Raw genomic sequence first — 20,525 nt, forward strand, 5'->3', positions numbered from 1 at the left:
ATATGTATACACTACACAAGTATAAACAGTAAACAACTTGATTTTTAAAAAACAGACCATTGCTGGCAGTGGTGGCACACACCTTTAAACCCAGCATTTGGGAGGCAGAGACAGGTGGATTTCTGTGAGTTTGAGGCCAGCCTAGTCTTCAGAGCAAATTCCAGGACAGACAGGGCTGTTACACAAAGAAAACCTGTCTTGAAACACCAAAATAAAACAAAACAAAAAACCAGACTATTAACCAGGAAGAAAATGGGAGAGGGTAGGACCAGAAAATACTCAGAACTATAAGTGGCTTCAAAAGCCTCATTTGGGCCAGCAAGATGGCTCAGCAGCTGAAGGTACTTGTGACCAAGATCGATGACCTGAGTTTCTTCCTCAGAACCCACCCTGTAGAAAGAGAAAAGCAATTTGTTCTCTGACCTCCACACCTGCATTGTGGCATTTGCATAATTGGTATGTGGGTAATTACTGACACATGCACACACACAAATAAGTTTACCTACTTCAAATAAGTAGATAAATATGATTAAAAATAAAAGCATAATTAAAGAAATTAAGTGCAAAGTATTTGTCCTTTGGCATGGCTTTACTTATAAAGATAGCAGTGATTTGGCATCATTGTGTAATCAATGAGAAGGTGGGGCAGTCATTGCCAATGGGTTTTTAGAAGGAGTCTTTTAAGGAATGTTAGGTTTGGTGCCAAAGTAATAAGCATGTGTCTATTAGATATTTTAAATGACCATTTTCTTTTCCCTTTGTGAAATAGCTAAGCTCTGGTGTTTTCCTGCAGAAAGCCCTGGAGACCTAGTCAGAAGCCCAGAAATGGATAAACTCAAGTCAGTAACAAAGTGCTATGCTTATATAGAAACATCCTCCAACCCTGCAGACATCTATAGGATGACAAATGGAGAAACATCATCCTACTGGCAGTCAGACGGTAGTGCCCGCTCACACTGGATACGGTGGGTAGTATATGTTTTATTTTTTAAAATCTTCCACAAGGTACAAACAAAAATCTTCATCTTGTTTCCGATCTCCCACCCCCTCCCCCTCCCCATTTTTCAAGACAGGGTTTCTCTGTGTAGCCTTGGCTGTCTTGGAACTCACTCTGTAGACCAGGCTAGCCTCAAACTCCCAAAGTGCTGGGATTAAAGGTGTGCACCACCACTACCCAGCTGCCTTGTTTCCTCTTAGCTTACCTATAAATGAGGGGGTATACTCAGCTTTTTGAATGCAGTTTAGAATTGCCTCTTGGCTAGTAAAAGGATTTTATTGGAATGTTTAGGTTGCCCATTCCTACTTATACTAATATCTTAAAAGGAAATATAAGATTAACCTAACAGGATGACTTTGAAGAGATTTAGGGATGCCATACATATAACTTTTGAATGCATAGCTAGCATCTCAGATTAGTCCTTTAGAAATCCAGCTTAGCCAGGTGATAGTGGTGCATGTCAAATCCCAGCACTCAGGAGGCAGAGGTAGGTGTGGATCTCTGAGTTTGAGGCCAGCCCATCCTACCGAGCAAGTTCCGGGTCAGCTAGAACTACGCAGAGAAACCCTGTCTCCAAAAAAAAAAATCACTTTTACATATATCAAATGCAAGGTCCAGAGATGGGGCTTGTGGCCCCACCAGTGCTTGGGCCATGCAAACATGGGTGGTTTCTGTGTTCTGTTTTCCAGTTTGAAGATGAAGCCAGATGTTGTGCTTAGGCATCTGTCCATTGCAGTGGCTGCCACTGACCAGAGCTACATGCCACAGCAAGTGACAGTGGCTGTGGGAAGGAGTGCCAGTGATCTGCAGGAAGTACGAGATGTGCACATCCCCAGCAATGTCACTGGCTATGTGACACTGCTAGAAAATGCCAACATCAGTCAGCAATGTGAGTCCAGCGGAAATGGGTTGCCAGGGGAGGGATGGTAGTGATTCTGTTGTAAGCCTTAAGAAGGCCTCTGAAGTCTTGAGATTTGATTTGCTTCTGTTACACCCAGAGGAAAAGCATCACTATCTGTTAAGTAATTCTAAATATATAGAAAGGTCATAAAGCTTTTTGTAATTAAATGTATATTGTTATTTTCTTACTGGAAAACTAGCAACTATGGACAAACAAAAACATATCCAAAATCTTAACTACACAGAGGTTGTCAAGTCACAACTGCTTTGGTATGGTTCTTTCCAGACCACTTCTTACGTTTATGAATTGGTGTGTGTGTCTTTATACATGTACATACATAAAAAGGCACTCTTTAATTAAAAGAATAGAATTTTATATGTATTTGCATATACTATACATAGCATTTCCCAAAGATTATAATATTCTGCTCACATTCTTTTGTATTTTTATTGTTGTTTTTTGTTCTTTGAGATAGGCTCTCACCATGTAACTCTGGTAATCCTGGAACTCTCTATGTGTAGTCTAGGTTGTCCTTGAATTTAAGAGACATCTACCTGCCACTGCCTCCCAAGTCCTGGGATTAAAGGTGTATGTCATCAGGCCAGATCTTTTGTATTTTTAATGTTGACATCTCATATAGTTGTAGGTGGATTTTTCTGTCCCACAGCCAGCTCCCAGATCATGACATGGAGACTTACTAATTATGAAAGCAGATGCTTAGGCTTGTCCCAATAGCTCTTTCTTTCTTTCTTTCTTTCTTTCTTTCTTTCTTTCTTTCTTTCTTTCTTTCTTTCTTTTCTCCTTTTCTGTTTCTCTTTTTGGTTTTTCAAGACAGGGTTTTCCTTTAACAGCCCTAGCTGTTCTGGAACTAGCTCTGTAGACCAGGCTGGCCTGGAACTCATAGAGATCTGCCAGCCCCTGCCTACAACTGCCTCCTGAATGCTGGGATTAAAGGCATGTGCCACCACAGCCGAGGTCCCCACTAGCTCTTTTAACTTAAATTAACCCATTTTTATTCATCTACATGATGCCACGTGGCTTGTGGCATTTATCTGTCCTGCATGTCTTGTTCCTTATCCCTCATGCCTGGTGACTCTGCCTTCTTCCTAGCATTCTCTCTACCCCTAGCTATTGGCTGTTCAGCTTTTATTAAACCAATCCAAGTGACATCCTCACAGTATACAAAAAGATTATTCTACAACATACAGTGATGATGCCTTTTTTCAAGAGTTGAAAAACTGTCTCAATTCTAATCCTACCCTTTGTTCTTGGACATGTTTCCAATTTTTTGTATTATAAACTTGTTGATACATAGCATTTTGGAAGTAAAAGTTTTGAGATTTTTTCTTCCTACCCTTATTTCATTTAGGGAGCCAGCATGCTGCATGTCTTATCTCATTTCTTTTCGTGCTTTTACTTTGCTCAAAGGAGCTGAGCAGCCCTACACAAAGAAGTAGTTACACTCATAGAGTGGAAGCTTTCCGCCTTAGGCTGTGGCACTCTTTCTTCTAAGCTGTGTCCTTTTAAATATCTTCCCTCCTTCAGCCATCTAAGCAGTTGTGACATCTGAAAGTGAGGCATGTCTGCATCCTCTATTTGGACTTGGTTGTTAAAAAGACCTTCTCACAACTGTCCATAAATCAGATACTGAAACTGCAAACTCTAGAAATAATTCTACAAATGTTCAAACTATACATTGTGTGGAAATTTATAAAATTCTGTGTAGCTTTCAAGATTCATAGAGTTCTGAAGTAGTTTTATTATACACCACTCCTAAGTTTATACCTTATTCTTAGGATTTCTCAGTGACAGGTTAATTCTATGTTAGTTCCATTGTACACATAATTTACTTCTGTTACTAAAATATATCTTTACAATTTTTCGTTTTGCTTTTAGTTGAGATCATACCATTTGTTGACCCTTTAAAGACATTAATCTAATGCTGAACTTGCTGTTTGTGCTCAACAGATGTCCAGATAAACATAAAGCGTTGTCTTAGTGATGGGTGTGACACTAGGATTCATGGTCTGAGGGCTGTTGGCTTTCAGAGAGTTAAGAAATCTGGAGTCTCAGTTTCCGACGCCTCTGCAATATGGTACTGGTCTCTGCTGACATCTCTGGTGACAGCTTCTATGGAGACAAATCCTGCCTTTGTCCAGACAGTGCTGCACAATACTCAGTAAGTCACTCTGGTTCCCATTCTGTCATGGTGCGCTTCTTCTTCAGCCTCCAGGGAGCATCCGGACTACCCTGCCTCAGGGCTCTGCTCCACCCTGATTAATGTTCTGACTTTGTAGGTTGAAGAAGTGTCTTCACTTCCACCTTCTGCTCTGCTGACACAGTTCCTCCAGTGTCCTTCTTCATTAGCTCATTAGTTCCCTGACCTGAAGTCATCCATGCTGTCTCTTCTCCACTCCTTATGCATCAGGAACAGTTACTCATTTCTGTAACATTTACTATGAGACAGAGCATTTTCAAATGCCAGCTCTTGTTTTGCTTGGAGACACTGAAGTGCTTCTGTAAGTCACCCTTCTTTTGAGGGTGAGCATCTAGTGAGCGTCCAGTCACTCAACCAGGCAGACATGAGTCAGTTTGGACCCAGGTCTTGGGACTACCATGTTGGGAGCTGTTTTCACTAGTGAGTTAAATATTTTCAAAGACACTAAACTAATTTATTCTCTTGTTGAAGGCTTCCCACAGTCAAGTAGCAACATGTAGAACAAAAGCTACAGCTTCCTCCTAGCACTGGGGAGGTGTGGGTGGGATTGCTGCGAGTTCCAAGTGAGTCTGCTCTTTATGGCAAGTTCTATCCAGACAGGGCTACTTCGTATGACCCTGCTTTTTAAGAAAAGGTTCTTTTTTTAGTAATGAATTGCTAGTATATTGCTTGTGGGTTCAATAACAAAATGCAGCATTAGTATAACTGTCAAGTATGGGCGTGAAGGAGGCATCTAATATTTATTCTCCTGTCTGCTTTTGAGATTAGGATTAGTGTTGTTTAGTACAATTTGTCAGCAAGTGACACTCTGCCAATGCTGAATCTGTAGGGAAGGGGTGGCCAGCCCCCATACTTCAGTCCTGTCTTAAAATCATTTTTATTGCCGGGCATGTACACATAGTGTACACACAGATAAATGGGCACACAAAAATAAAAACAAAGATTTTTTTTTTTTAAACTTGGTTAAGGGTGGTGGTGGTGCATGTATTTAATCCAAGCACTTGGAAAACCAAGACAGGTGGATCCCTGAGTTGAAGGTCAGTTTGGTCTACAGAGCTGCTTTCAGGACAGCCAGGATTACATAGAGAACCTCTATCTGTAAAATCATTTTTAATTAGCCCTTTTAAACTTAGAGAAACTGGTAAAAATAATCAAAAGAATATTTTGTCCTTCCATATGAAAGAATTTTTAATCTGTTCCCAAATACATTAATAATGTGTTCCCTATAAACATTTTGTGAAAACCACCAAATGAGGACATTAATAAATGTGTAACCCTAAAATCCCATTTGGGTTTTCAAGTTGTCCCAGGAAGTCCTTTAGCAGGAGGATCTAGTCCTGAGTTGTATTTTGCATTTGGTTGTCATATCTCTTTAGTTTCCCTGAGTCTAGAACAATTCCTCAGTCTTTCCTTGACTTGAATGATCTTGACTGTAGAGAGAGTTCCCACAGAGCTCTGCAGCTGGTTTGATTGCCAAGTGTTCGCACCTGGCTTTGATCTGCCTTTTGTGTCCTGTACCTTCTTTTTGAAGTATGTAAATATTACCTGAGAGTTTCCTAAAGGTTTAAAGCCTATGTAAAACTTGGTTGTAGGACTCAGAAAACTGAGATGTCCTGTGACTGGGAATTGCTTTGGCATTTGTCTCTTTGGGGCTCTTCAGATAAGAGGTTTTGGGATGTGGAAATAGACTTGCTAAGGTATAAATTGTAACAATAAAAAAGCCTTTTGCCACCACTGCTGGGCTGGCTGTTTTGTATCTTGAGCAGGAATGTCATAGAAGTGGTACTGTGTTCTCATTGCATCCCGTCTGGTGGCACAGCTGCAGATTGTCCTATTCTTAGAACTGCTGGTGACAACTTTGACCTTTGCCAGTTTTTTTCAACTCTAGAATTATTTTTTCTTTATAATAGATTATTTGATAAGGAGGTACTTTATGGCCAAATCCCACCCCCATCAAATTTTTTGTTTACATTAAGTAAGGAGTCACAATCCCTGTTTTATACACTGGCTCATAGTTAATTTTTTTTTTTTTTTTTTTTTTTTTTTTGCTTGCTTGCTTGCTTGCTTTTTTTCTTTCAAATTTTCAAGACAAGGTTTCTCTGGGTAGCCTGGCTGTCCTGTAACTTACTTTGTAGACCAGGCTCACTCACAGGGAGCCACCTGCCTTTGCCTCTCAAGTATTGGGTATAAAGGCATGGGCCACCACTGCCCTTAACCACAGTTTTTAAAACATTTTGGGTTTTTTTTTGTGTGTGTGTGCCTGTTTGTCTATGTGTATACAACATGTCCACAGTGCCCACAAATGCCAGAAGAGATTCTTGGATCCTTTGAAACTGGAGTTGTAGGCAGTTGTAAGCCACAGGTTATTGGTGCCAGGAACCAAACCCAGCACCTTGGCAAAAACAGCAAGTGCTTTTAACCCATGAACCATCTCTCTAGACCTCCCTAACCACAGTTATCATGCTCACACAGTCTCTGATTTGGTTGATGGCAACCCGTTCACTCTGCATTTGTGTGTCCTTTTTTATTTTATCTCTGTTTATTTCTGTCTAGCTCCTCACTGTTCTTAGAATTGTCATTACAAAGTGGTTCCCTTACTTCCCCTTTTTTTCTTTCAGACAGGGCTGTGCTCTGTTACTGTCCAAGAAAGGTCTTTGGAGAATGTTACTTTGAAACTCAGCACTTTGCTATATAAGGTTGTTACTTCTCCCAGATCCTTTCAGTAGACACAGCCAGAAAACTCACATTTACATCAAAATAAAAGATAGACACATACATATATTCACACCTATATTTCTGCATCTCTATACTAAGAATGAAATTTATGTATTTCCACCTCCAATTCAGCAACAGGGGATCCATTCTAATGTTCTCTGTTTCTGGGTGTCATTTCCTTCTCTGATGGCAAGAAGTGGCTCCTGTTGTTTTCCATGCATTGTCTTATTTTCTTAGTTTTCTTTTATGCAACCAGGGTTCCTTGCCCCTGCCCTTGCAGAAAACCACCACGTAGCCTTCCTGCTCCAGTGCCATTAATAGAGCCACTGCTATGAACACCCTTGCCCAGGTCCCTTTTTGTCCCCCAAGTTCCTATGTCCAATGTCATGCTACCCTCCTCATTCTGATTGGCATTTTTATTCCATTACTGGTCTTTCCCTTTGTGTAGATACCTGTCTCACTCTCCAGGCTCCATACCCAGGTATAGGCCACCCCCAGCACCTCTGTCACCCACAGCTCCACCAGTGTGCACTGGGTTTTCAGGAAGTGAGAAAGGAAGACCTTCTATCTTAGTTTTTGTTGTTTGCTTGTTTTGAGACTGGATCTTTCTACATAGCTCTGACTGTCCTGAAACTCACTATGTAGATCAGGCTGGCCTTGAACTCATAGGGACCTGCCTACCTCTGCCTCCTGAGTGCTGGGATTAAGGTCATGGGGCACTACACCTGGCCCCATACCCTAGGGTTTTTTTTTTTTGTTGTTTTGTTTTGTTTTTAAATGATGTACTAGTTTATTGCAGAATATTTTTGCTCCATTAATACATAGTACTTTCACTTCCCCTGATTTTTTTTTTACCTAAAAGCGTTACAAAACAAAAAACTGTGCTTTGAGGAGAAATAATTAAAATATGTATTTAGGGCAGAGTGAGAGTTTACTTGTATGAGAGAAAATGAACCCCATAGATGACTATGTGGTTTTGCCTTTATTGACACTTGCATCTGAACACAGTTGCCAGCACAACCCCAAATGATTGACAGGCAGGCAGGGAAAACCAGAGCAGAGAGGAAGCTGACATAGTGTTAAGTTGCTGTATTGTCTGTATCTTGAAATGCAGACATTGTCAAGCATGGTGCCATACATCTGTAATTCCACTACTCATGAGGCTGGGGCAAGAAGATTGCCATGAGTTGGAAACCAGCTTGGGCTTTGTAGTGAGTGTAATCCCAGCCTGGGCTACATAACAAGACCCAGTCTCAAGAAAAACAAAGGGCTGATACTCTGCCTAGCATGTAAGAAGCCCTAGGTCTAATGCCCAAAACAAACCAAACATATAAAAACCCTCTACCCTAAATAAATTATATATATATATATATTATATATATATATATATATATATATGGACTAGAGAGATGGTTTAGTGGTTAAGAGTGCTTGCTGCTCCTACAGAGGACTGTAGATCAGTTCCCAAGACCCTGTCAGGGAGCTCACAGTCACCAATAACTCCAGCTCCAGGGCATCTGGCACCACCTCTGGTCTTCTCAGGAAATGATCTTTTTGTATATGAACACAGACAGATCTCAATCTCTCTCTTTCATATACATGCATATATATTCATGCACAAAAAATAAAAATGAAAGCAATAATAAAGGTTGATCGGTTCTAGAATTTTCAAGGTGGCTTCTTTGTTTGAGACAAGGCCTCCCCATGTAACCCAAGCTGACCTCAAACTTATGATCCTCCTGCTTCTGCCTATACAATTCTGATGTGAGCCACCATGCTTGGTTTAGGATGTTTTTGTGCATTCCTGGCATACCTTCAAGTGTTTCATGGTATACTCGAGTACTCAGTGCACAGTTAGCACCTAGTAATCACCTGTTACATAAATTTAAAACAAACATTGAGGTGAAAAGGCCAAAAGACCACAGCAGGCACAGGAAACATGATGGTGCTGATCTCCCCAGTAATCAATAAAATTTGTGACATTTCTTTAGATACTGTAGATCCTAAGGTCCTGGTACAAAGCAAACTTTCTACTAAAACCCACACAGCACTTTCTTGGGGGCAGTTTTCATGAGCCTGTCTTTTATTCTTACCACTTAACATGAGTTCCAGGGAGTTGAAGTTTTTTACACAGTGGGATAGAACTCTTCCAAAAAAGGAAAAAAGTGAAAGCCTACTGAACTGTTTATCATATGACTCCTAGGGACACAAGTTCAGTTTATATTGTGCACCAGGCTCTTCACAGCAATACTCTCTACTAGCTCAAAAGATTCTTTAGCATAAGATTTGATGGTGCGCTTTTGTCTAATGTCACGTCTGGCTTTGCTCTGATTGCACACATTACTTCTCTAGGAAGGCCCTGCAGCACATGCCACCCCTGTCCCTCTCACCAGGATCTACAGACTTCTCAACTTTCCTGTCTCCCAATGTTCTGGAAGAAGTGGACAGCTTCCTCGTAAGAATAACTAGGTAAAATCAAGGGTGCTGAGGTGAACAACTTGTGTGAGTGGAGGGCATATATGATCATTCGGTTCTTAAGAAAAGTTTGGAAGAATGTTTCCACTAAAAATGATTTGTTTTTAGTAACCAAAGAGAAAGTGAAATAATTCATCCTAATTCAGTTAACACTGGTAACCTTCAGTATTACCTGACTCTAAGAATTGGGGTGCAGAGGAAGTTGGCCTCTGATTTATTTAGAAGAGATGTGTACCAGTGTAAGATGCAGGCCTCTTAATTCATTCCATTCTTCTTCCCAGCCTGTGGCTTTCAGTCAGCTTGTTTCCATGTAGGACTAACAAGCCTAGTTGCCTATAGAACTGGGAAAGGGTACCTTGGTAATTTTATAGAATGGAACACTTGGTGTGAAGACATTGACTCTCCACAGCAAGCCCTCAGGACATTAATCATCCCGAGATATGTAAATAGCTTTAACTTTCCATTATGGTGTGTATAAAGAGGTATAAAGGGGGTAGATCTAGCTTCTCAAGTAATGCACCCTAGCTCTGTGTCCAGCCCAGCTCATCCCCAGGAGTCCTGATGGAGACTGGCTGTAGTAGCTCATTTATTTTGGCTTAATAAATTGCTTTGAAGTTTCAGAAGTGAAGATTTCCTGGCCCTTGGATTGATTCTGTTTTTCCTGGGGTTATCTTAAGGATTTTGAAACTACATTTCTGGTAAACATCTAGAGAATACATGACAGGTTAATTTTACTTATAGGGACTGACTGCATAGGTTTGAGCTGTCTGGTTTTCTTGTATTTAGGAAGTGAAAAGTTTTTTGCTTGTTCTTTGTAGCTGCTGTTCTACTCCAGAGGTAGAACTGACTCTTCTGGCTTTTGCACTAGCAAGAGGAAGTATTGCCAAAGTGATGAGCTCTCTGTGTACCATCACTGACCACTTGGACACACGCTATGATGCGTCATCCCTCATCTCATCCATGGCATCTGTCAGGCAGAACCTGCTCCTGAAATATGGTAAATGACCTGGGCATGATGGAAATGCTAGCAGTGGACAAATCATAAAGATACCCTTTCCAGGTGCCCTTTGGCCTGTCTTGGTCTTTCTGGATAGTGTGTAGACTGGGTTGTAATAGTGGAGCCCTGATCCCTGGTTGAGCACATCCTGTGGCTTTTCTCTGGAATTGGTAGGAGAAAGAGGGTGTCCATGGGTCATTTATGGCAGGTTTGCAGAAGACATCCAAGTGTCCCCTGATGGTTCTTGGATTTTCTAGTACGATGACTTGGGTCTGGTAGTCATTTTGAGCACAGCCATCTTTGGTGAAGTATAGGTGTGTGTCATCATATAGGTAGAGAGACTTGGGAAGTTAGAGTATTTCTCATCTGGAGGGAGGGGCTCACTGAGACGTGGTGCAAAGGGATCTTTTCCTCAGAAGCCTGCCTCTGCATCCACAACATAGCTGCTCAGGAGCACATGTGTGTGCCTGCCATTGCTTTCTCTGCCTAGGCCGATCTCAGTACTTTGTTGATGACCTAGCTGAGATCCTCAATACATCTCAATCCAGTGCCAATAAAGCTGGTCACAGTGATTGCAACCTGGCTGTGAGGAACAATACATTTGCCATACCAGCCTCTAGTGGCATACTTTTCTTCCATTAAGTTCAGTGATTGGTCTTATCCTCTTCAGCATTACAGACATTACTGGGATATTCCCGCCATGATGTTTGTACAACATAATACAACTGTGTTATGAATCCAGTTTCTCTCCACACTAGCAAAGTCTCTGGAGAAACTGTGGGCCAGGAACAGGCATGGCTGGGTGGGAAGTTGAGGAAGCATCTAGAGGCTGAAGTGTTCTCAAGAATATTTACCATTCATGTTGGGGTTGTTGGGACAGGGAGCAGAGGAGAGATGAAGAATATGGAAGGGAATGCACATGACTAACAGTGGTTAGTTCTGGGCTGTTCTAGCAGCTGGTGGGGATTTGCTATTTATTTACTTTTTCATTTACAGAAGGGGTCTCACTATATAGCTCTTGATGGTCTGGAACTGGATGTGTAGACCAGGCAGGCTGTCCTCAAACTCACTTGCCTCTGCCTCCTGCATCCTGCGAGTAAAGGTGTGCACCACCACATCCAGCTTGCTATATTATTAAAAACAATTTTTCAGTTCAATGTAGAAAAATTCGATTTTTTTAGTCTTCAAACTTTCAGATGTTTGTCTAGATCTATTTATTTATTTATTTATTTTTATTGTATGATATGGGGATGTGCACATATGCCACAGAGCGTGAATGGAGGCCAGAGGACAACTTTGGGGAGTCAGTTTTCATCTTCCTTCATGAGTTCCAGGGATTGACTTCAGCTCTTTAGGTTTGCACTCATTGAGCCATCTCACTACCCTCCTGCAGATAATTTAAAGAAAGAAGATCTAAAACATTACATATTTAAGTACATATCCAAAAAAACTGATTTTTTTACTTCAAACAGTATCTTAGGAATCTTTCCATATGTTGAATCTATAGTATTAATCTTTATATTGTTATGTGCTTTATTTTCTGAAAAGTGACATTTTTAGAGACCACTCCTTAAACTTACACAGAGTCATAGGTTATACTTCTGTTTCAGAAAAGCACATAGTGGTCGTATTGACTTTTGTCTATTACCACCCTACTTGACCTTTTTTGTTTAAAATATTTTAAGATTTATTTTTATTATTCTTTAATTATGTGAGTGTAGTATGTGTTTGTTTGGGTATGTGCACATGAGCGCAGACACCCTCAGCATCCAGAAAGAGTATCAATCATCCCTAGAGCTTAGTTATAGATAGTTGTGAGCCATCTGATGTGGTGTTGGGAATTGGACTCAGGTTCTCTGGAAGAGCAGTATGCACTCTTAACTGCTGAGCCATCTGCAAGCACCTCCCCCCCCCAATTTTTAAAAATTGTGCGTGTGTGTAAGCACGAGAAAGTCAGCTATGAAAGTCAGAAACAGCTTGCACTGTGTGAACCCTAAGGATCAAACTTGGGTCATCAGATTTGGCAGCATCTTGCTGGCTCCTATTTTGCCTTTTATACGGGTAAGCATCAGCAGTCTGGATAGGCATGGGCCCCACATTGCAGCCTTTTTAAAATTTCTTTCCTTTTTTTTTTTTTTTTTTGGACCTAGCTTAAAACTTTCCTTATCTTTTCTTTGGTCAGGTAAACCTCTCCAATTGACTCTTCAGGCTTGCGATGTCAAAGGAAAAGAAGATAAGTCAGGACCTGAAAACCTCCTTGTGGAGCCATGGACAAGGGATGGTAAGTGCTAGTATGCACAGGAGGCAGCTATGTGAACTCACACTCAGCCTTGAAAATTTTCAGATGTTGGTGCTTTGGGTGTGTGTGTAAAAATAAAAATTTTAAAATGTGTACTAGTGTTTTGCCTCAGTGTATGTATGTATGCCATACATTTGCCTAGTACCCTAGCGGGCCAGTTTGAGGGTATCATATCTCCTGGATACCCTCTGAATGGTTGTGAGCCCACATGTAGGTGCTAGGAACTGAATCTAAATCCTCTGTAAGAGAGCAAGTGCTGGTATTTAAAGCCATCTGTCCTGCCCCTAGATATTATTCAGATTTTGTTGTTGTTTTGAGACAGGGTTTCATTATGTAGCCCAGGCTAGCCTTTAACTCAAGAGTCCTTTTGCTTCAGCTTCCTAAACGCTGAGATTACAGTCATGAGTCACCAAAGACATTAGTCTTCACCTCAGGTTGGAAGCAGTGGCATCTGTACTCTTTGTCTGGTTCAGCTGTTGTCTAGATGGGTAAAGACCTGTAACAGCATTAAGTATTTGACAGCCTGAGGCTGTTCAAAATTGAAGTTTTTAAAAAGCTAGGACTCCTCTTCTTGGAATAAGAAAAGTGACTGCATTTTATTTATTTATTTATTTATTCATTCATTCATTTATTTATTTTCTGAGACAGGGTTTCTCTATGTAGCCTTGGTTATCTTGTACATACTCTATAGACCAAGAGCTGGCCTCGAACTCACGAGATCTGCCTGCCTTGCCTCCGGGTGCTGGGATTAAAGGTGTGTACCATCACATTTCTTTTATAGCTTTACAGCATCCCCCACCTGCTTTACAGTACCCTCCACTTACTTTACAGTATTTCCCACCTGGTTTTCAACGTGGGTTTTTAGCACTGTTCAGTCTGAAAATCTATGCAGGCGTCCCTTGTCTGAAAGACACATTTTTGGCCTTGTCCCTTGCCTGGATTGAATACTTCCTTATTCTACCTAGATCCTTCACTAGCCGCCTCCCCTTCCTACCCTTTTTACGTTGGATGGGTGAATTTTTAGATTTGGACTATGGCAGGTAGATTTTCTAGTTTTTGTTGTGGTTTGGAGTGTGGGCCATGGACAGAAGCCCTCTACTTCTCCGAGACACTCCTCACACAGCTCTAACATTTGAGACAGCTGATGTTCCTTAACTTCTGAATGAAAGTGATTGCCACTGATGTTTACGTCTTTAAAGGATAACTGGCCAGTAGGAGCTGGAGGGACAGATGCCTCAAATCTGTGGCAGGTAGGGAACAACTGATTAGGCAAGTTGGTACATACCTGTAATCTTAGCTTGAGGCAGCAATATCAGATGTTCAAGGCCAGCCTAGGCTATATAGTGATAGCCTTTCTCAAAAAAAAAAAAAAAAAATTAAATGACAATACAAGGAAACACAGAGTTATTTATTTAGTGTGTGTGCTTATACATGTGAGTATGAGTGTGTAAACATAGGTGTACATGTACCACAGCAGGCATGTATAAGTTAAGACAGCAGTTTACTTCAGCCTTTACAATATATTCTTTCTTAAAAACATAAATTATTTTGGGGGATGGAGAGGTGGTTTTGCAGTTAAGAGTACTTTCTGCTCTTGCAGAGGACCCGAGTTTACTTCCCATCACTTATATCAGGTGGTCTTAGATAACCTATATAACTCCACATCCAGGAAATCTGATATACTCTCTGGCCTCTCTGAGCACCTATATACATGCATACATTCAGGCACACATACAAACACATAAAAGTAAATTAGCAAATAATTTTAAAATTTAAAAGTATTTATTTTGGCCTAGTGTGGTGGCATACCTTTAATCCTACCCAGTAGTGGGGAAGCAGAGACTGACAAATGTCTGTGAGTTTATGGCCAGTCTGATTTATATAGTGAGTTCCAGGTCAACTAGGCTACATAGCTACATACTCTGTCAGAGGAGGGAGAGGAGGGAGGGAAAGAACACAGAGGAACCCTGATTCTAAATACCAGAAAACAAATATCTTTATACAATAAATTCCCATAAGTAGGTTCATCTAGGACTCTGGGCATGATTAGGATTGTCTGGGTGTATTACTCGTAAAGTAGTGTATATTTATAGGTTTTTGCCATTATACTACTTCTCAGCCCTAATAAAATCAGATCATGTGATGAATTAGTAAAGGCTCTTTTGGGTTCATTTCTTGGTCTTGGTGTTACATTTTTTCACATTGTCTTGTGGAAACCTAGTCTATGAGTGTTCACATTACTAAATTCAGGATGAAATAAGAACTTGGACTTCACTGGGAGGTGGTGGCACTCACCTTTAATTCCGGCACTTGGGAGGCAGAGGCAGGCAGATCTCTGTGAGTTCAATACCAGCCTGGTCTACATAGCAAGTTTCAGGATGCCAAAGTTGTTACACAAAGAAACCCTGTCTCAAAAAATCAAAGCAAAGCAAACAACAACGGGGCGGGGGGGGGGGTGGACAAGAGGGGGAGAGGGACAGGGAGAGAGGAGAATACGTGAACTTCATTTCAGTGCTCTGACTTTACAGGAGAATGGTTGGAAGCAGGCCAGGGACCCGGGAGCACTTACTTGTCCTGCGTTAATCACTGCTACACATTGTGTCTAGCAGGGGACCTTTTTGTGAGCTGAGAGGCCAAATGCAATCAGAACAACTGTAAACAAACACATCAGACTTTTCAATGCAGGAAGGAATTAATAAGTTACTATCAACAGCAAAAAGGAAAATTCATAAAACACACAAAGACCAGATATATTTCTATGGAATTTTTATTTCTTTTATTTTTATTTCTTTGGGCAAAAATCACTTGCATTACCTTCAACATTCAACTTAAAGAATTGTAAAATAGCTTAGAGACAGAAAAAAGCTGATGATAGCTGGTGATAACTCAGAATGTGTTAGACAGGACATTCAGTAATCCCCCTCTTATTTCGTTGTCTTTTATAATCTTTCCTGACAGAATGTTCTAGAAGCTGGCTAATCTTTTTCTCAGCTGCTAAACCTTCTTGTCTTTTGTCAGTCCAGTGAAACATTAGTCATGGCTTTAGGAGTGATTCAGGAAGATGATTGACTGGGCGTTGGTGGCTCATGACTTTAATCCCAGCACTTGGGAGACAAAGGCAGGTGGATCTCTGTGAGTTCGAGACCAGCTTGGTCTACAAGAGCTAGTTCCAGGACAGACTCCAAAGCCACAGAGAAACCCTGTCTCAAAAACAAAAAAAAAAAAAAAAAAAAGGAAGATGATTGATCCTGCAGTTTTCTTTCTCTGTTCTAAAATCCCAATCGAAGGAGATTGTAGCCTGTGTGTGTGTGTGTGTGTGCAGGGATGGTACTTAGCTAGTGCTCTTACTCCCTGGGGCTTTTTGCAAGGTTGGAGATGTGGGGGAGGGAATCATATCTGCCCGAAGAGGAATTGTTTTTCTAATTGACAAAGGTACCAGATAAGCTAGTTACTTTGTGTTTGTTGATTCTTGATCTTAAGACTATAAAAATGACTCAGACATCCTAACGTTTTCTTTTTCTTAGGTTTTCTTACAGAGACTGGAAAGACCAGAGCAAGTACTATTTTTTCTGCAGGAACTGAGTCTGCCTTCCAAGTTACACAGATCAGAATTATGGTAATTTTCCTTCTACCTTCTTTAAGTAGTGTTCTGCTTTTAAAAGTGAATTAGGGTCTGGGGAGATAGCTTTGGAGTTAAGAGCCCTGGCTGCTCTTCCAGAGGACCTGACTTCCATTTCCAGCCCCCACATGGTGACTCACCATGTGGTATCAAGCATGGGTATGGTGCATAGACATATGCAAGCAAAATGCCCACACACATAAAAACTAATAATAATAAATTTTAAGTGAATTGAGCTGGGCAGTGGTAATACAGGCCATTAAACCCAGCACTCAGGAGGCAGAATCAGGTAGGTCTCTTTGAAGTCAAAGCCAGCTTGGTTACAGCACAAGTTCTGGGACAACCAGGGGTGTATGTGTTGGCAGGGTTGTGGGGGTGTGGAGGTGTGTGTGATTTGGGTTATGTTTCCAGAGGTCCTTGCCTTTCATTGGATATGCAGTGATTATTTTCCTTTCTCTGTTCTCTAGCAGAGGGCAGGGGTACAAACTTGGATCCTTACAGTTCTAAGTCTCTGAATGGTATGACTGTAAGGATGGAGAAAGCCAAGCTAACATTTTGTAGGAAAGCTCTCTTTCCTTTCAGGACATAATATATTTGAATATTACTTTCATTGGTTTCATTGTGCTGTAAGCTGTTGGAACTTAACCTTATCAACTGGAGATAAAATAACCACAGAATTTTTGCCTTTGTTTCCAGGTCCGCCGTGGTGGCATCGGTGCTCAGTGTGGGCTGGTATTTGCCTATAACTCACCTTCTGCTAAGTTTCATGCAGAAGAACACTTCAAACGGTTTGAAAAATACGACAAATGGAAGCTCCAGGAACTGAGGCAGTTCGTAAAAAGCAGGTACAGAGCCAAGGGAAAGTATGTGTCAGTAAGAATGCATCTGTTTTCTTGCTGGGTATGGTACCTCATGCTTTTCACCCTAGTGTTTGGGAAGCAGAAGCAAGTGGACCTTTGTGAGTTTGAGGCTAGCCTGTTCTACATAGTGAGTTCTAGGCCAGCCAGCATGACATAGTAATACTATGTCTTTTTAAAAAATCGTATTCTTATTGTGAAATTATGCTTATAGAAAATGTAACCCACCACAGAGGCCAGAGGCCTTCATTACTTTCTAAAAGCATTTGCAAATCATGGTGTTAATTTGTAAATAATTTCTTAGTTGGCCTTCTCAGTGGCAAGAGTCACAGGTCTTCAGAATGTCTGGGGAACCCTTCTCCTGCCACTCAAGCTTTAATTTCTTTAGATTTATTTATTTAATGTATGAATGTTTTTGGCATGTATGTATATGCATCATGTGTGTGCCTGGTGTCTGTGAAGGTCAGAAGAACACACTGGATACCTTAGAAATGGAGTTGAGAATGGTTGTGAGCCACCATGTAGTGCTGGGACTGAGTCTTCAAGAAGAACAAGTGTCATTAATTCTGAACCTTCTCTCCAGCCCCACTGTTCATAGTTTCATTGAAAATATTTAGTAAGCATTTATTATGTGCCAGGCCTGATGCACTGAAGATCCTGCAGTGGAAAGAGTACTAGAGGGGGCACTGTAGTAACAAGAGAGAGTCCTGCAAGAGAGTTTGAACTGTAATGAGTACAGTGCACAGTGCAGGAGACCTCTGGGAGCTGATAGTAGGCCTCATTTGATAGGAAACGTAACCCTGAGCCATTGAGCAGTGCTGTGCTGTTTCTGTTTTTTGTTTGTGTGGTTTTCGAGACAGGGTTTCTCTGTGTATCTTTGGAGCCTATCCTGGCACTCGCTCTGAAGACCAGGCTGGCCTCGAACTCACAGAGATCCGACTGCCTCTGCTTCCCGCGTGCTGGGATTAAAGATGTGCACCACCAATGCCCTGCACTGTGCTGTTTCTGAAGAGTAAGTTACACACTAAGTAGCTGCTTGAAGAAGTAACTGGGTGGCTTGAGCAGAGGAGCAGTAGACACCAGGGCCCAGAGGTGGCGAGGTGGCACATAGCATCTTGAAGGAGCTGACGGTTATGTGATTGAACTGCACTGTCAGAGATAGTGGTGAGGGACAGTGATGGAGACGAGGGAGAGGCCAAGTCCTTAGAAGTGTCTTTGTTTGTTTCAGGTCGTAGTTTATCTTTAAAGTACATGTGTGTGGTAGGGGAGGAAAGCAGGCAAAGGGTAGAGCTTGTTATCGGGGAGTTAATAGGTAGATGAAGGAGGTCACATGTCTTGTAGAAGAACTACTTGGGCGTGTGCTGCAGCACAATGGATAGAGGAAAACAAGCATATAGGCAGGGCCTGGGAGGAAGCATGTTGCCAGGAAGCTGATGGTAAGAGTGGCCTAGATCACCACAACAACCTTGGTAGCATCAGCAGTGGAGCAAGGTGGCCTGATGCAGTAGGGCCTGGGGATGACTGACTGAGAGCAGGAGAGGAAGGAAGGCTTTGGGCAGCTCCTCCCTATGGGCAGGTGGGAAACTTGGTAGTGCCTTTCTCTGAGATAGAAAATGCTCCAGGGAGAAGCAGGTTTGTGGGAAGGTGGTGAGTACAGTGTTAGTCCTGCTGGGAAGACTCTGAGCTGTGTGATACCAGTAGGATAAACAGGTCAGCAGCCTAGGAGCGACTCCTGTATTGTAGGAACAGACATGACAATCTTTGACATGGTCATTAAAAATATGGGATCGAGGTGTGGTACCTCATGCCTTTAATCCCAGCATTCAGGAGGCTGAGGTAGGGCTGCTGAGAGTTCAAGGCCAGCCTGAACTACAGGCTGAGGCCTTGCCTCAAACAAACAAAACTTATGTTGGGATAGAAGAGATGGCTCTAGAGGACTGTGGACTAGGAGGACATAGGTCACCTTGATGAGCAGCACTAGTTAAGAAACAACAGAAAACTGAAACAGACAATAGGGGGCAAGCCGGGCTATACCCTCAGAAATTAGGGAATGGGTGTAATGTTGGTCGTTAACATGAAGGATTAAAGTAGACGTAACCACAGAGCCCTTTGGTGACCCCTCAGATAGTGTTGCCTTCCTATTGCTGCTAAAGTTAAAATTTGTGGATCAGAGCCTTGGACTTGCTGCCTGTGTTCTTGTATTTCCTGAGGTTAACAGCGGTCTTAAAATATTGCTCAGTACATGCTACTTAGGCATAAATGTTCATACAGATCACAGGGGATCCTGTGAAAATATAGGTCTGTCTGACTCAGTAGCAATGGGAAGGACTTAATTACGACTTCTTTCCCTGGACTTTGGGAGCCCATTCCACATAGAGGGTTACTCTCTCAGCCTAGACACACGTGGGAGGGCCTAGGCCCTGCTCCAAATGCTATGACAGACTCTAAAGAAGCTCCATGGAAGGTCTCACTCTCCATGGGGAGCAGAAAGGGGATGGGATAGGGAGCGAGTGGGGGCTAGGGGAGGAGGGGAAGGAGAGGGAACTGGGATTGACATGTAAAACAAGCTTGTTTCTAATTTAAATTAAAAAAAAAATAGAAAAAAAAGACTCCTTTCTTTCTCTTCCTCACCCCCATTCCTTCATTGTCTTTTGTTGTTGCTGCTATTGTTTTGTTTTGGGGTTTTTTGGTTTTGTTTGGTTTTTCAAGACAGAATTTCTCTGTGTAGCCCTGGCTATCCTGGAACTCATTCTATAGATCAAGCTGGCCTCAGACTCACTAAGATCTTACTGCCTCTGCCTCCCAAGTGCTGGGATTAAAGGTGTGTGCTACCACTGTCTGGATGTTGGTTTGTTTTTACAGACAAGGTTTTATTTGCCTGGATAGCCTAGAACTCACTGTGTAGCTCAGGTTAGCCTGGAACTTTTGGCAGTTTTACTTCCTCAGCTTCTTGTGTGCTAGGCTTACAGGTGTCTACCACCATACCCAACATAATTTTTTTAAAAATAATGCCTACAGGTGCCACCTAATTTTGAGGAGCTATGATCTTACTCTTGGGATATTAAAATAGGTCTTTTCCTCTAAACTTTGTCAAACAAGATCTTTCCTATCTTATACAGGATGAATTTTTTAACCTAAATACAAGCTTATTTATGAATCCCTTAATGATTTGATCTGGTTCTAGCATGAGTTATTCTTCAATATAGGCCAACTTAGTTGGCCTACATATATAATCAGTTTCTCTCCAGTTGGAAATAAAAATGTCTTGCCTGTTTGGTTGTGTCCTTCTGGAACTCTGCTCCGCTATCAGCACCTGCCTGCTATAAAGTGTGGTTTAGTTTGAGAGCTTATTTCTACAGTCCCCGACTCTGTCAGCTTTCTTTTTTCTCTTCTTTTTTGTTTAGTTTTTCAAGACAGGGTTTTTACTTGTAACTGCTGTGGCTGTTC

General features: G+C 41.6%; 1 protein-coding gene across 1 annotated transcript in view; it reads left to right on the top strand.

Moving 5' to 3' along the window:
* Zzef1 (zinc finger ZZ-type and EF-hand domain containing 1) overlaps positions 1–20,525 on the top strand; it is a 115,327-nt gene that overhangs the window by 24,865 nt on the left and 69,937 nt on the right. The window contains 8 exon segments of the mRNA XM_027426815.2: positions 794–965; positions 1,687–1,886; positions 3,867–4,077; positions 9,184–9,300; positions 10,125–10,303; positions 12,486–12,584; positions 16,127–16,218; positions 16,918–17,066. Coding sequence (XP_027282616.1) covers positions 794–965; positions 1,687–1,886; positions 3,867–4,077; positions 9,184–9,300; positions 10,125–10,303; positions 12,486–12,584; positions 16,127–16,218; positions 16,918–17,066 — 1,219 coding nt within the window.

The sequence above is a fragment of the Cricetulus griseus genome, chromosome 7, assembly GCF_003668045.3.
Source record: "Cricetulus griseus strain 17A/GY chromosome 7, alternate assembly CriGri-PICRH-1.0, whole genome shotgun sequence".
In the NCBI taxonomy this organism is placed as follows: Eukaryota; Metazoa; Chordata; class Mammalia; order Rodentia; family Cricetidae; genus Cricetulus; species Cricetulus griseus.